The sequence below is a fragment of the Sinocyclocheilus grahami genome, unplaced genomic scaffold (genome assembly GCF_001515645.1).
Source record: "Sinocyclocheilus grahami isolate Dianchi unplaced genomic scaffold, SAMN03320097.WGS_v1.1 scaffold218.1, whole genome shotgun sequence".
In the NCBI taxonomy this organism is placed as follows: domain Eukaryota; kingdom Metazoa; phylum Chordata; class Actinopteri; order Cypriniformes; family Cyprinidae; genus Sinocyclocheilus; species Sinocyclocheilus grahami.
In genome coordinates, this window is record NW_015505397.1 from 72,465 (window position 1) to 89,108 (window position 16,644).

General features: G+C 37.1%; 1 protein-coding gene across 1 annotated transcript in view; it reads right to left on the bottom strand.

Moving 5' to 3' along the window:
- Positions 1-12,931: 12,931 nt before the first annotated feature.
- LOC107596364 (monocarboxylate transporter 8-like) overlaps positions 12,932-16,644 on the bottom strand; it is a 24,886-nt gene continuing 21,173 nt past the window's right edge. The window contains exons 5-6 of the mRNA XM_016287088.1: positions 15,325-15,553; positions 12,932-12,972 (exon numbers count right to left, since the gene is read on the bottom strand). Of these exons, the coding sequence (XP_016142574.1) occupies positions 12,932-12,972; positions 15,325-15,553 (270 nt within the window). The remainder of the gene's footprint in view (positions 12,973-15,324; positions 15,554-16,644) is intronic.

Sequence of the window (16,644 nt, forward strand, 5' to 3'; positions counted from 1 at the left end):
CTGTTTGGAATTATGCATCTTTGTTTGCTGTCCTCGTTCCTTGACGACCCGTGACAGAATAACCGACCGCATCAAAATAAACCAAGCATGGACTCACCCGCGTTACGTCTCCTCCTCAGACCAGAAAGCCGAAGGTGGCTGGATTATTTTGGCTGGATGCTCCAGAACAGCGGCCTCTCCCTCACAGAGACACCAACAGGGCTCGTCCAGGAATCAGAGCCGGAGTCCACCAAAGCCGAGGAGACTGAGCACGCTGATCAGTTCACTGTAAAGCCAGGAGCGGACATGAACCTCATAGATCTGTGGTCCGCGGATCCAGTTCCCACCCAAGTACCCACCCTCAAACCTTTGTCTTCGCCGGTCCCGTACGGATTGTTAGAGGCTCCGGTCCTGTCCGGAGATCTTCCTCCTCCGATGTCTCTATCAGATTTCCTGGTCCCATCTCCTCCACTGGTTTCAGCCAGTCCCCTGGATTCGTCGGCCCCACTGGTGTCGTCCAGCTCCTCGGCTCTGCCTCCGCCGCTAGCTCCGTGCGGCTCATCAGCCTCACCTCAGTCTTCCTCTCCACCAGCTCGGTATGGCACAGAGTCCCTGGCTTCACTTCGGCCCTCCAGGCCCATGTCTCCACCTCGGCCTGTAAGCCCGCCGACTCCGCTCCGGATCTGTATTCCTTCGGCTCCACCGAGGCTTGTCTGCCCTAGGACTCCTCTTGGCTCCCTCGTACATCCGGACAAACCTCGGTCGGTCGTCGCTCGGCTACTGCCACGGACTTCCGGGTCTCCGGCGGCGCCTCGACCCTCCACCCCTTTGGCTTCACCAGGCTCCTCCCATCCTCTGGTTTCCCTGTCATCCTCACTCGCTCCATCGTCGCCCTGGTCAGCCAAATCCCCGGCTCCACCTCAGTCACGCGAGCCAGCCGCTCCACCTTGGGCTTCCAGGCCTTCAATGTCGCCCTGGTCCATCGGCCTCTCTGCTCCGCCGGTTCCTCCACGTACCCTGGTTCCGCCTCTGTGGATCGGCTTCTGGGTGTCACCCAGTCCTTCAGCCAAAGCTCCTCCCTGGTTCTTCCCACCGTCGGTCTCCTCTGAATTCTCCAGGTTCCAGTCCTTCACCAACACCACGCCCTCCACCTAAGCCTCCACCCTCTTTCCTCTTTTCTTTCATCTACTGTTGTGGCGTGAGGTCACGCCTTCCGAGAGGGGGAGCTAATGTCCCGATTATGTTCCGTTTCTGTCATGTCTGTAATGAGCTCATTAGTTACCATGGTTTCTGATTAGTTAATCCTTGTCCAGCTGTTCCTGCTTATTTCCCTCATTTACCTTGTGTGTACTTATAGTCCTGATTCTGTTCTATCCTTCGTCGGTTATTAGCTTATGTTATGTGTTGTACCAAGTCAGAATTCTCAGTAAAGTCTGTTTGGAATTATGCATCTTCGTTTGCTGTCCTCGTTCCTTGACGACCCGTCACAGAAAGTCACTTGACCAAACGGGAAAACAGGTCTCGTCGCATACCGCTTATCGGAGAAAATATTAACAGCAGTATGAACTGATGGTGATATGTGTACTTTTAAGGTAATCAGCTAACCTAGCTAGTTCTTCTTGTTGTTGGCGTTTTATTCCATTTTAATATCAGAATGTTTGTGAGAAAAAAATAAATAAAAATTTGATATTAATCTGCATATGTGATGGACATCGGTTATTATCACCCTTGGTTTCTCATTTGAAGGCATCTTGAGTAAAACCTCTCCATATTTAACCAAGTGCATACAAAAGACCTGAATCAGAAGCAACGCAACCTGTTTTACAGAATATGGAAGTTGGTTGTATATATCATTATGCCATTTTTAAGGCTCCTAATATTGTTTTGGGAGTCTCCTACAATAGGTTTGTTTAATTTTGTTTTCTCAAAATATGCATTTAATATAAGGCTGGACAATATGGTCAAAAACTATATCACAAAATATTTCTTAATTTAAGTCGATACAATATAATTCCAATATCCGATATGAACAACATTAAAAACTCAACGGATGTCTGTACCTACAAACTTGATTATTACAAACTATATTGATATTGAATTATTGTCCAGTCCTAATTTAATATCACCTCATCTTCCAACGATCCTCAACTGTCACTCTAAACCAGGGTTGCTAGGTTTTCACAACAAAACCCACCCAGTTGCTACTCAAAACTTGCCCAAAACTAGCCCATTCGCATTCTGGGGGGTAAAATACGTGTAAAATAAACGTTTTTGACAGGGTTTCCCTGGTCAAATTCGCATTCCAGGGGCTAAATATCATGTTATTGGGGTTGCTTCAACCCACGGAAATTAAAAACAACCCGCAGCAACAGTGTTAAAGTAACCCAATTCCGCGGGAAAACCACAGACTTGGCAACATTGCTCTAAACCTCTCCTTTCCGTGGCATACTCTGCTCTGATTGGTCAGATGGCCCAGTCTGTTGTGATTGGTCTACCGCGTACAGCGCGTTTTGGAAATGATACGTCCATTGCCACAGTTCTGTATTTTGAATGCTCGGTAGACGACAACGAGACGATAACGAACTAAAACTCTTTTTGAATGACGTAAATCTACTGACATTTTCGTCAACGAATAAAAACGAGACGAAAATGTTAGGGAGGGACGATTTGGGAAGAGATTCATTCAGAACGAATCTGCTGCGTGGTTCGGAGGTTAGGGACCAGCGGGACATAAACTAACATACACTTGCTGCATGTCGCATAAAACGTTCAAAAATGTCAATATGTGGGAGTAAGAGAAGAGCAAACATACGGATAAATCTGACGACACAAGAGAGAACTCAATTCGACATCATTTTGTTCTGCATTCATGCGACGTGAAAGAGTACTTGCGCGCTGTGAGAGTATATGCTTCAAGCGTCAAGCAAGTATGCTTCAGTGTCTTCTTTCTTTGCGTGAACATTTGGGCGGCGTTATGCAAATCTTCCCACATCATGATGTAGACATGTGGGGGCGTGTTAGAACGAGCCGTTTTAGGGGGGCGTGGCTGACTCTTAACTTTTATAAAGAATATCTCTTTGGATTTGAGACTTTAGTCTTTGCAACTTTACAGATCTTCTTTATGCACCAAGAGCTTGTAACACTCCAAAGAGAAAGGAAAAATTTTAATCGCATCATATGACCCCTTTAATCAAGCAACAACAGAAAGACAGAAAATCACGCACTGCTCTTGACTGAAAAACTTTAGTAGCCCTAAAGGTTAATCAAAATGTATTTATAGAAATAAATATGTCTGCTTGAAAGAATGAAGAGTATGGTAAACAAGTTGCCATAAATAATGCATAAATAGCCTATATAACAATTGGTATTTCGTTAAAAAGAAGACCATGTTCTTGTTTTTTATGAGAATGGTTTTATTTAATTTTAACATAAAGGCATGTGTATCACCGCAGTTAAATCGGTGTCTATCATGATAAAACCTTAATATCAAACCTATAAAATGAGTTTGGAAATTTTAGAGAAATGCTTAATAAATGCACTGTAACTAAACCCATTAGATTTTAGCCGAATAAATTTACTGTAGATTTAGTCGACTAAAATCTTATGATATAAAACTAGACTAAAACTAAAAATAATTAAGATGACTAAAATATAACTAAAACTAAATGGCATTTTAGTCAAAAGACTATGACTAAAACGAAATCAAATTTTGCTGTCAAAATCAACACTGATGTGACTCAGTGAAGCCAGCTGGTCCAAATAAATTGTTCGCTGCCGGCCAACGTAGAACATAGGTGGGAATTATGCAAGCGTGTTACCATGTGACGTGTAGCTGTCACGGAAGTGGGATTTGAATTAGTGACAACTCGTTTAGGCCGTTCAGAGTCGATTCTTTCTTTTGAGAGACAACAACTTTATTTATCGTGCACTTTCGGCTTTACAACTTTACAGATCATATACATTCATATGCAGCTACATTACAGACACACTGCATGAAACGTAATAATCGAAATGCATCGAAATGGCATAATATGGACGCTTAAATATTATTTTTTTAAATGCAAATTTCTGTATTATATTTCTGTATTGCACTTCTATTATATTATATTGATGTATTTTGTTTACTACTGAAGATTCTCAAACATTTGTAGAATGTCTAATGGAATTATTCTAGTTGATTGGATGTGTTTCTCTTTTATAATAATAATAGTAATATATATATATATATATATATATATATATATAAATTTGTATCTATCTAATTATTTTAGAGTATATAAGATGTTTATCTATATTTTTAGACTTTTCATTAGACTTATGCATTTAAATATTCCTTTTAAAAATGTACATTAAAATGCACTTCTACATTAAGCCTACCTTAAACCTTTACTTTCCTCTTCATTGATCCCGTAGGGCAGCACATGTTGAGCTCATTCTGACAGCGTGACTCAGCATGTCATTCTTTATGCCTCACCAGCACCACTGGAACGGAAGAAACATGACTCAGTTATTTTACTGTGAGTAAAACTGCCCTCAGTAATGGATTAAATTAAAACTATTTGCTCTTACTACTTTTTCCTCCCGACCCACTCCAACATAGGCACAAAAAAGTGAGATTTGGTGCTGTTTCAACAGTGACTACATCGGTTAAATCCGGGGGCACAGTCGCTCTGAGTAACACATTTAAAAAGGCAGACGGTGATTTTATGTTTTACACACTTCATCTCTTTCCAGTTTTAATCCTGTCATCCGCTACCTGTTTTCCAGACCAGTGTTTCCCAGCCTTTTTTTAGTCGCGGCACTACGGTGACCGAGAAGTGCAAAGCAAATCACAATTCTGAAAACAAAATAACAAATTACAAACGCAAATGCAAGTCTAACAAACAAAATAATAATTCAGAAAGCACAACAACAATTCAGAAAACATTATAACAAGTCAGAAAACACAAGACAAATTCGAAAACAAAATAAGTCAGAAAACACAACTACAAATCAGAAAACAAATGAACAAGTCAGAAAACACAACAAAAAATCAGACAAACCGGAAGAGGTAGGTATAGTTTGAGACAGTGCTAGTGGTTTGGGATTACTCACCGCTGACTGGACGAGACATCTGTCAATCAACGTATACAGGAAGAACCAGACGAAGAACAGCAGAGTCGTGGTAGAAAGTTCGGAGATGGTATTAAAGTAGCTCAGTTTAAATGTATTGTATGAATTGCCCTTACTATGGAATAAAAAATACGGAGTGAATATTTACATTTAGTTAAAAGTGGCTGTAAAACATCGGCTCTAGTGGTACAGATAAAGTGAAAAAATAAAGTGACTTGACATGTGGCCAAGTATGGTGACCCATACTCAGAATTAGTGCTCTGCATTTAACCCATCCAAAGTGCACACACACACAGCAGTGAACACACACACACACTGTGAACACACGCCCGGAGCAGTGGGCAGCCACTTATGCTGCGGCGCCCGGGGAGCAGTTGGGGGTTCGGTGCCTTGCTCAAGGGCAACTCAGTTGTGGTATTGAAGGTGGGAGAGAGCACGCTGTACATTCACTCCCCCCACCTACAATTCCTGCCGGTACAAGACTCGAACCCACAACCTTTGGGTTATGAGTCCGACTCTCTAACCATTAGGCCACGACTTTCCCCCCCAAGATGGATAAGTGCTTGTTGTTATCGCTATCAACCTGGGTTCGATCCCGCCTTTTGCCGAACTTTTTTTCCTCCCTTTTCAAATCTCGTATCACATCGTAAAAGCATTTATTTTCAATAAAAATTAAGGAAATAATCAAAAAGTTGAAAATAAAGTATCGGGTAGGGTTAGGGTAGGTGTAGGGAGGGCTTTATTGTACCAATAAGGTGGCATCCATGTAATAATTAAAATGAAAATTTACACTCAATACGTTACTATTGCATACTGTTTTATAATGTACTACAATACTGAAGTGCAGATAATTGCCACTATTTGCAACAAGTAGTATACTTGATAGTAGAAATCCTGCTATTTTAACATAGTGTAAATAGGTATTTGCACTTAGTGTAAATAGCATATTGCTAAAAAATACTTCTATTTTCACTTAGTGTAAATATAATCTATTGCTAAAACGAGATTTGAAAAGGGAGGGAAAAAAAGTTCGGCTAATTGAATAAAAAATTACAAGCAAGCAGTCAGTAATAAAATAAGAACTAATAAAGAAATTTATAGCACAAATAAAAAATAATGACAGGCCTTCGAATTAAATAAATTGCTTTTTAGTTTTTCAGGTAGGTCTAACAGTAGGGTTAAGATATTTAACTTTTTTTTTTTTTTTACCAACTATCCAAATAATGTTTAGTCCTAGAAAGCTATTATTATCCGAACACGCAAGCATAACATATAGTGGTTAGCATGAATGAGAGGGCAGCGTTACCAGAGTTGCCCATTTACCACACCATGGGCCTCATTTACGAAACGAACGTACGACAGTATTTTAAGACTTACATTAATGTACTATTTCAATGGTACCATTTCATACAGTATAGAATGTTATAGACATTGGTGTTGTTATTTCAAAACAACTTTGCTACCAAAACATGCAGTTCAGTTTTAATTTTCAATTTTCAACTGCTGATTACAAGAAATTTTCAGAAGAAAAATTCCACATATTCCCTTTTCGCCGGTCTGGAGTTTGCAGGTTAATTCACAAAGCACATATTTAGGAACATCTGCAATATTATGTAACTAGATTGTAGGACAAAAAGTACGGTGGCCGAGAAGTGCAGAACAAATCACAATTCTGAAAACAAAAGAACAAATTACAAACGCAATGGATAATACACAAGTCCTTCCACAAGTACTGTAAGTAAATGGAAAATTTCCATTTCTATTCACTAAGTTAAGCTGACATTTCAGCATTGTAAGAACAAATACTTGCCCTTCAACGCACTTTAAACAGCTATGTTTAGTTTACTCACCAGCTCTTAGACTGTACAGAATAAATAGATGATAAATCATAATTCAGTTCTCTTGACATTTAGGACATAAACAGTTGACATTTTCACCCATTTTGTTTACACTGAGGGGCCTGGTTTCTAACAAAATTCAATTCAACATATTAACAATCACCAGTCATTATCAAATTGAGAGCAAATATCGACAAAAAGACAATTTGGAATAACAGTTGGTGTGTAATATGTTTATTGTTGGTTGAATAGAAAACAAAAAAAAAACATTTATTACAGGATCAAAAAAATACTTTTCACATAAACACAAAATTACACATTTCTAGCAGCTCACCTTCAATAATCCTTTAAAATCGCTAATATTTCATGATGAGGATGAGGATGGTGAAAATTGAGGTTCAGAAAACAAGTGCTACAGTTGTGTAAAGTGAGAACAGTTGAAAAATAGAGAGAAACACAATCATGACTGATTTACTGACCTTTTATGGTAGTTTAGAATGAGAAATGACTGTTAATTGAAGCCCTATTGCCTGTATCAGGCTTTACAGCATGTGTCGCTATAGTACATGTAAGCACCAGGTGGGACGGACACTCTCCAGACACAAAGCGTTTGACCCTTCCACCGTTTGGACCCCTAAAGGTCAACTCTGTGTGTATGCATATATATGAGAAATGTACTTAAATGTAAGTACAGTTTTTGTTGTGTTGACAACTGTAAACAATATAATTGAGAAGCCTGGTGGAAATGTAGTTTAGAGTATTTTATGTGCAGGCACAAGGTACATCAGAAGGGCAGAGAGCCGTCTAAAGTATTGATCCGAAAGCTAAAGAGACCTTTACTATGTTTACGCACCAGTTCAACATTTACAGAAAAATAAAGTTTATTGCGTCCCCTAGATTAAATTCCTTCTGCAATATGCATGAACACAAACAGATAAATAAAAGTATATTATCTGGCCTTTAAATTAAACTGCATTTTGAAAAAAAAAAGGCAGTGACGTGAGGTAAGAAAAAAGTAAATTCATTATTTTAGTAGGAAAATGGTCATTGTGAAATTGTTTTTTACTCATGAAGTGAGGTTAGTCATTGAAACACATTGGAAAGAAGCTGAGTGGTCGGGCAAGGTTAAAAGTAAAATAAAAAGAGTTGTCAATTTAAGCCAAAACAGTAAAATGCAAAGTCAAGTTACATATTCAGAGTGACTTTTGCACTGATGTTTAATCATTAAAAACAAAACCAGAATTAAAGATGAGCGAGACAGACAGACAAGCCACGGTCCCTACATACAAGTTTGGCTGAAACTGGACAAAATGATTTATGGAAGACATAAGCGGCGTGAGTCAGACTGCAGGAGTCTGTATCTATGAAAACAAGAGCATCTGAAAAAGCATGAATTTCACTCAATTATTTTGACATTATGACATTTCCATAAATTAAGCATTTTCCCGCACAATTATTATTACTGTAATCCAAAAAAGTCTGTTTTTTTTGCATTACAGTAATAATAATAGTACATTAATGTAATGTGAAAAACATGATAGTCATAGTTATGATATTCACTGCCTTTATGCAGATTTTAATAGATTTGAATGTTTTTGACTATATCACAATGCGCATATATATATATGCTGTACATGAGACCCTTGCAGTGGTGGCTCAGAACCAAAGGATTTTCCCCGAGGGGGAATCCGCTTTGCATGATCAAGGTAACGCGGCGATGCTTATGTGCCTTAGACATGTGGAAGAAACGTTGGTTACACAATGCGCCAATACAGGGTGCGATTGGTTCCCCCACTCTGGTCTACTCATCCCTGCCTCTGCTGAATTTTTTTTTATCTCCGGTGGGGATAAAAACATCCCGCGAACAGCTCTGAACAGATCTGAATCAAATGATTCGCTATACGCGCTTTGAAGTCCCGATCTGAATCAAATGATTTGCGATACGCGCTTTGAAGTCCCGATCTGAATCAAATGATTCGCGATACGTGCTTTGAAGTCCCGATCTGAATCAAATGATTCCCGATACACGCTTTGAAGTCCCGATCTGAATCAAATGATTCCCGATACACGCTTTGAAGTCCCGATCTGAATCAAATGATTCCCGATACACGCTTTGAAGTCCCGATCTGAATCAAATGATTCCCGATACACGCTTTGAAGTCCCGATACGCGATCCGATTGGAGCGCTTCGAAACAGTGAATCATTTTGCGACGCAATGGTTTAACTGATTCGGAGTTTCAAAAAGCTTCGTTGATACTGTAAATGTTCTTTGCTCACTTTCCTATATAATTTATTCGTTGTTTGGATAACCGTTGAAATTAAATAATTAATCGGCCTAATGTTTTTATTAAATTGTGATCACGTTAAATACAGCCTACAGTTTCAGTCGTATTAAAAACATTTTGTAACATGACACATCAGGTACTTAAAAAGACGGGTTTATGATGTGCTTTAACAGATTACACTAACATTAGGTTACTTTAAAGCCTTTCTCTGAAAAAAAGTTTTCAAAATCCCCCCCCCCCCTGCTTTTTTCACAAATCGCACCCTGTATATATGACCTACATATTTTTTTTCTTGAGATTTACCCAATTCACCTATTCAGACTCCAAATGCCTTTATCAATAAAATATGTGGTACATAACAGATTTATGAATGCGTGCAATAATACACTGGCAGCTGATGAAATATGAAAAACGTCTGCACTCCCTGAGTTTCTAAAAGTCTGAATGTCTCTGTCTCTCTCATTCTTTGTCCCTCACACATATAAAAACAGAGCTACCAGTCACAAATGGCACGACCAAAACTCTAAGGAAGGATGATCGATTGGATAAGGATTCATTTGCAGGGCCTGCTATATGAGCACCAATAATCACATGCTGATCAGAGAGACATAAATGACAGGATCCATGAATCTGCACAAACCACTTTAGGAGGCAAATCAATACAACAAAGTGCACCAGGGTCTAACACTTATCAGTATGAAACCATAAAACAGACGTCTGAGGTATCTTTTTCCAATAAAGACATCAATTCATCTAAAACAAGCATCTTTAGTCACCACATAACACCATCACATAGTACTAGAATCTGAAGAGGTGTCTTGTGGTCTAGTTGCTTTTGTGTAAAAGCGCCGTCTCCTGGTTAAACCTGCAGGACGGGGTCGGTTGAGGCAGTTTGGTTAAGATCGTGACCATTTTTTGTTTTTTAAACAGGGCATCTAATGAGTTCTGAGGAAAATGTACCCGAAACAATGTTAATTAGCTCATATGGACAGATCTCCATGACAACACGGACAGAAACTGGTGGTTAAAGGGCTTCAGGGAAATAGTTGACAAATAGACGGATGAAAGTGCAGAGAGAAACTACAGCTCTGTTCCAAATACTAGTGAGCTGCCTTGATGCCTATGGCCTAAATCAGCATCCTAACCTCACGATCGATTTCAACAGTTAGATGTCAGCATGTTGCTAAGCCAGCGACGTGATACTCTAATAAGCATGCACACACAAATGTAGGCTAAAATGGTCTATTTTTAATCAAATTGAATTATTTTTGAATGTTAATCAATATTTCTCTTGGCTGAATTGTTTCAGCTCATTAGTGTTTGGAAGAGACTGAGGAAAAGCTGCTCTCACTAAACACATGAGACATGTTAATGTAATCTACCGATACAAAAAGAATAAACACAGCTTCAAATGTCACATAGTATTTGATTAATATTCATAAACATGGCCCACTTTGTGTAATACTACTATGTTGTTTTGCTTACAGCAATCAGTTCTTTCCATTCTTAAACAGAATCACAGATGTGACATTTTTATGGTGTTGTCATTCAGTTCAGATCGCACTTTGATTGTCTTCTTAAGTCCATTCAACTTGAATCCAAATGCCAGATGTTTTTTTTTTCAATATAACAAGACAACACATATAACCAAAATATAATTTCTTAAAAAAAAAATACAATAAACGGAAGTCAAATGTGGAAAAGAGACACATGTAGATTTTTAAAAATTAGAAAATGTAGTGATTTTGTCCTTGAATGGATCTCAGGAAAATTGTTAAGAAATATCTGGGTCATATTTTACCCCAAAAATAAGAAATTATGTTTTGCATAAAGGGTGAATTGAAATAAACTGGTGTATGAGTTACTTTAAAACTATTTCACTCAGAAATTGCTGACAAATAATTGCAAACAAGCAACAAGCAACACAATAAATTAAATGTGACTTTCAATGACTGAAATATTTTCTTGTAAATCTACTCCAATAATCTACAATAAAGTTTTATTTTATACAGATGTATGTATTCAGATTTGATTTCTTTAATTAAAGTATTTTGATGATGAACAAGATTGTTTTCGCATTATATAAATTTGGTGGAAATTAATTGCTTAATTGTTCAAACAAAATCTTCATGCAAAATATAATTTCTATTTATTTTCTTTTGGCATTTTTTTCACGAGATTCACCCCCTTTATGAATATTGATCCTTTAGTTTTCATCTGGCTCAATGGTCATGGCACAGTTTGTGAACTCCTTACTGCATAGCTGATTACTGAACTCAATTTAGCAGATAACATTAAGGACAGAGGATTAGCTTAAAAAAATTCATAAAATGATTCCTCGTTTAGTTTGCATTTCTACATAATTCACTGCGATACACAGCTGCGGTACGTTATGATATGAAAATCACGGCTGAGGTTATTGAAGTCGGTAGCAGAAAGCACACTAAGAAAGACGGATTTGTCTCATAAAAGTTTCCGAAATCAATTCCAAGCAAGTCTATGGAGGTTATTTTAAAAATCGTATTATGAAAACATCTAAAGCTTACAAATCTGATTTGCATAATCTAGACAATAAACTATAAAGTAGGGCTGCACGATAAATCGAAATAGAATCAAGATCGCGATTCGACAGAAGCTGCGATTGTCATGCGTATCTTTCAGTGAAGCACGGTTCTGTGATCCGCAGTAAATCTCCATCCAAAGGCCAGAGGGCGCTCTTGCGCTGAAACTCCAAATACGCCTCGCAGAAGAAACCCAGAAAATGCCTATTGCTGCAACTGAATAAACAGAAGATTCAACTGCTTTCATTGATTCAACGTGACTAATAAACACACGACTACGGCAATATATGGTTTATCTGAGTTCTTATTATTATAATTTTCATTAAAATAAAGTATATTTATAATGCAATGCCTTTATCACTGCTTAAATACTATGAAATATGTTGCGTGCCTTATTCTGTGTAAGAAGCCACATCATCTCACAGAAGGATTTATTTCAAACACTCGACTGACGTTATGAAGTGAGTTTGGAGTAAAATCATGTTATTAAATGTGGTATTTTCACATGCTTTCAGATGGAGCAGCATGTACTTCACAGAGCCGTAGTTCACTGAGAAGCTATGCAAACAGCTGTCATAATCATAGAATGATTTTTTCGATTTCATAATCGCACAATAAAATCGTCTGCGATTTTTTTTGCGTAACTTGTCAGTGAACTACGGCTATGTGTAGTAAATTCTGCTCCATCATGTGATGATGATTTCCTGCTGATTACAGAACCGGCTTTACTAACAAAATGCGCATGACAATTGCATTCGATTAATCGTGCAGCCCTACTATAAAGCTAAATGAAAACAGCACTTTTCTCGGTGCAGGAAATGCTACTCTCTCACATCAAATTAATGTTTCCTTTATAAAGGTTGCTGTCCTAATTTAACTGACATCTCCTGCACTACCTGAGCTAACCGTTCAGTTTCTCGTGAGAATTGCAAGCAGGAGGTGATTTCAGCCCAAATCTGCATGCGGAAGTTGTTCAATCACTCGGGAGCCGGTAAAAACGGCAGTGCGGGCCACTGGAGGAGGATTTGGGCTCTTGATGGATGATCACGCCTTCTCTCCAGAACAGCAAACAAGCAGGAGGGAAAGCCTTGAGACCTCGACTTTGATTAGAGCCAAGCACAGAGGAAATACATCACACACCATCTTGACACACACTCACGTACACATGCCACAAGCAGTGCTGGTGAGATGAATCCCTGCAGAAAGACAGAGAAACAACAGACGTCACACACTCAGCTGGTTTGCCAGTTTTTCATGTCAGACGTCAAATATTAAGCTTGAGTAACCCTTCATCTATACTATAGATGACAGAAATCTTATCCTCGATGTCCGCAGTCAGGGTCCAAAATTAACCTTTTTTGCGAGAGAAAAGAGAAAATCACAAGCCATAAAAAATTCTAAGCATGCATGAAACTATATTTTGCATTTTTTGTCTAACCAAAACAGCTCGGCTACCAACAGTCTTTAAAATACCCTCTTTTATGTTCCACAAAAGAAAGTCATTTGAAATGACATGAGTGTGAATTTTTGGGTGAACTATTATTAAATTCTAACTAAAATCAATTCAATGCACACAGACTGAAGTAGTTTAAGTCTTTGGTTTATTGCTGTTCAAAAGTTTGGGATCAGTAAGACTTGTAATGTTTTTTAAAGAAGTCTCATGCTCATCAAGGCTGCATTTATTTGATCAAAAATACAGAAAGAAACAGTAATCTTGCAAAATGTTATTACAATATAAAATAATGGTTTCTATTTTAATATCCTTTAAAATAGAATTTATTTCTGTGATGCAAAGCTGAATTTCCATCAGCCATTACTCCAGTATAAAGTGTCACATGATCCTTAAGAAATATATCACTCTAATATGCTGATTTATTATTAGAATAATCAATATTGGCAACAGTTGTGTTTCCAAATATTTTATTGGAAACTGCAATACTTTTTTAGGATTCTTTGATGAATAAAAAGTTAAAAAGAACAGCATTTATTCAAAATATAAATCTTTTCTAACAATATAAATCTTTGCTATCACTTCTTAACAATTTAACACACCCTTGCTGAATAAAAGTTTGAATTTCTTTAAAAAAAAAGAAAGAATAAAAATGTACTGACCCCAAACTTTTGAACTGAACTGAAGTGAATATTGTTAGAAAAGATTTCTATTTTAAATAAATGCTTTTCTTTTTTACTTTTTATTCATCAAAGAATCCTGAAAAAAATATCACAGGTTCTAAAAAAATATTAAGCAGCACAACAGTTTCCAGCACTGATAATAAATCAGTATATTAGAATGATTTCTGAAGGATCATGTGACATTGAAGACTGGAGGAATGATGCTGAAAATTCAGCTTTGCATCACAGGAATTAATTAGATTTTAATGTATATTAAAATAGAAAAACTTTATTTTACATCATAATAATATTTCACAATATAACGTTTTTTCCTGTATTTCTGATCAAATAAATGCAGTCTTGATGAGCATAAGAAACATGTAAAAAACAAACAAATAGTTTTGACCGGTAGTGTGTGTATATATATATATATATATATATATATATACACAGTGGGGCAAAAAAGTATTTAGTCAGCCACCAATTGTGCAAGTTCTCCCACTTCAAAACTTCAAAAAGGCCTGTAATTTTCATCATAGGTATACCTCAACTATGAGAGACAAAATGAGTAACGTCAGTATTCTGTAAATGAACCTTGAGACCTGAAAGTATAAGGTCTATTTATTGGAGTACAGATGGAGCAGATGTTCTGGTGGGTCTAATTCTTCAAAACGAGGCTGCGGAACTGGAAACATATGGAGACCGTCATTGAACAAGAGCATTTAAGTCAACAGTCCAAACTAAATGTGCTTACAGGGAGACCTTGGAATTTACCCTCCAAAATAAGTCTCATTCCTGTCCACCAGGCCCAGAAACTGGAAAAACACTTAGTCTGTTGTGTGTGTGCGAGTCTTATCTGGAGAACGGGGCCAAGATCAGCATGCTGGCTGATTAAATCATGTTTTCAACATATTTATCTACAAGTACAAATGTGCGTGTTTGCACACATTTTTTTTGTTAAAAAAATTAATTAAAAGAAAATGTTTAAAAAAAATATGGCTGTACAAGTAGAAATTCCATATGTGTGTGTGTGTGTGTGTGTGTGTGTGTGTGCATTTTTGTGTGAAAATTGTAAGATTTACTTCTCAAGTAATATATAACATAGCTTACATGCATAAGCTTAGATAAGCATAACATAAGTTTTATATATACACATGTATATGCATTATCAATATAATAATCCATATACATGTCTATTATATATATATATATATATATATATATATATATATATATATATATATATATATATATATATATTATATGTTATTATAAAATAAAATAACTTTTAGTAAAATTTTTTAAAAGGTTAAATTGCATTTAAAGGAAAAGCTCAAAGTTCTATCAAATAAAAATTAGTCATTCCAATGCAAGCAAATGTAAATGTTTTAATGCAAAGTATTTACTCTAACAGATGTTTTTTTTAAGCACCTCACCTGCAATCGGTGGTCCCGCTGTCATTGGTATGGCCATGAGGCCGAGGAGGTAGCCGATGGCTTGAGACGCCTGCATGGGCCCTACCAACTCAAAGGCGATGGGGGCCATGATAGTGATGAAACAGCCGTCACAAAGACCCATCAATACGAAAACCACCACCAAACCTTCGAACACGGCGCACTGAGGTATCATCATGGACATCAGACCCAGTAATATGAACGAGGCCACCTACACGTATACAGACACACAGAGATCGTCTAAGCATGTGGACTAATGCTGTGCTCCATCCGAAGTTTGACATCTCAGAGTTACAGCCACGAAGGCATTCCCCATCCTGATGCTCAGAAAATTACTTACAAAAAATTTAATAGTACTGGTAACAGGATTAGAATTGTAGGGGGTACTACAGAAAAATACCATATAGAAAATGACCACCAAAAAAAATTTAACTGATGATATTGAAGTATTTGACATAAAAATGGATAATATGGTGCAGATTTCATTCAAAAAAAATTAAACTAATTAAAAAAAGTAAATTAAGAAGAGGAATAAAAGAATACATAGAGTGAGTCCTGCTTTTTTGATACACAGGACATATATTATAACCTGTATTGTCTGATCTTGAATACTACCAACAAGGGATGAAGGTTGTTTGGTCAAAATTATGCCTGCAATGTATTACAAATTTTGTAACGACAGGTAGATTGTGAAATATGCTGTTCAAATCTGAAAATTCAACTATGTTGAACAAGCTCTTGAAAGTGCATAAAGTTGATATATATGTCATATTTTAAACAAGTAAAACAAACCATTTTTATTGTTATTGGTATTGTTGGATGTTGTGGAAGTTAATTTTCCCCCCCAAAAATTAAAAATAATATATAAAATAAAACACCCTCATTAAACATTAAAATGCCATTGAAAATCTAATCCTAGAAGCAAATATTTCCTTTAAAGGAAAAGGTATGCAGATGTTCATTTGAAGTTTCCTGGCAACCAAATTGCAAAAGATAATGAAACAGCATTGCAACAAATGAAACAGCACACTGTTTTTCAGGAAATAATTATATATTGACATCATATAAAAGAAAGATTCAATCTAGAATTAAAGAGAAAAACTAATTCAAATTTTGTTCCACTTTTAAAGAAATTCAGAAACACTGAAGCCATTGATTGGGCTGCTGTGATGTAACATCGGTGTGAGCTTAAGTGAGACACTTCACCACAGCAGGACCGTCCTGTCATCGTTTCATGCCAATTTATAGTGACATACAGTGGGGAAAAAAAGTATTTAGTCAGCCACCAATTGTGCAAGTTCT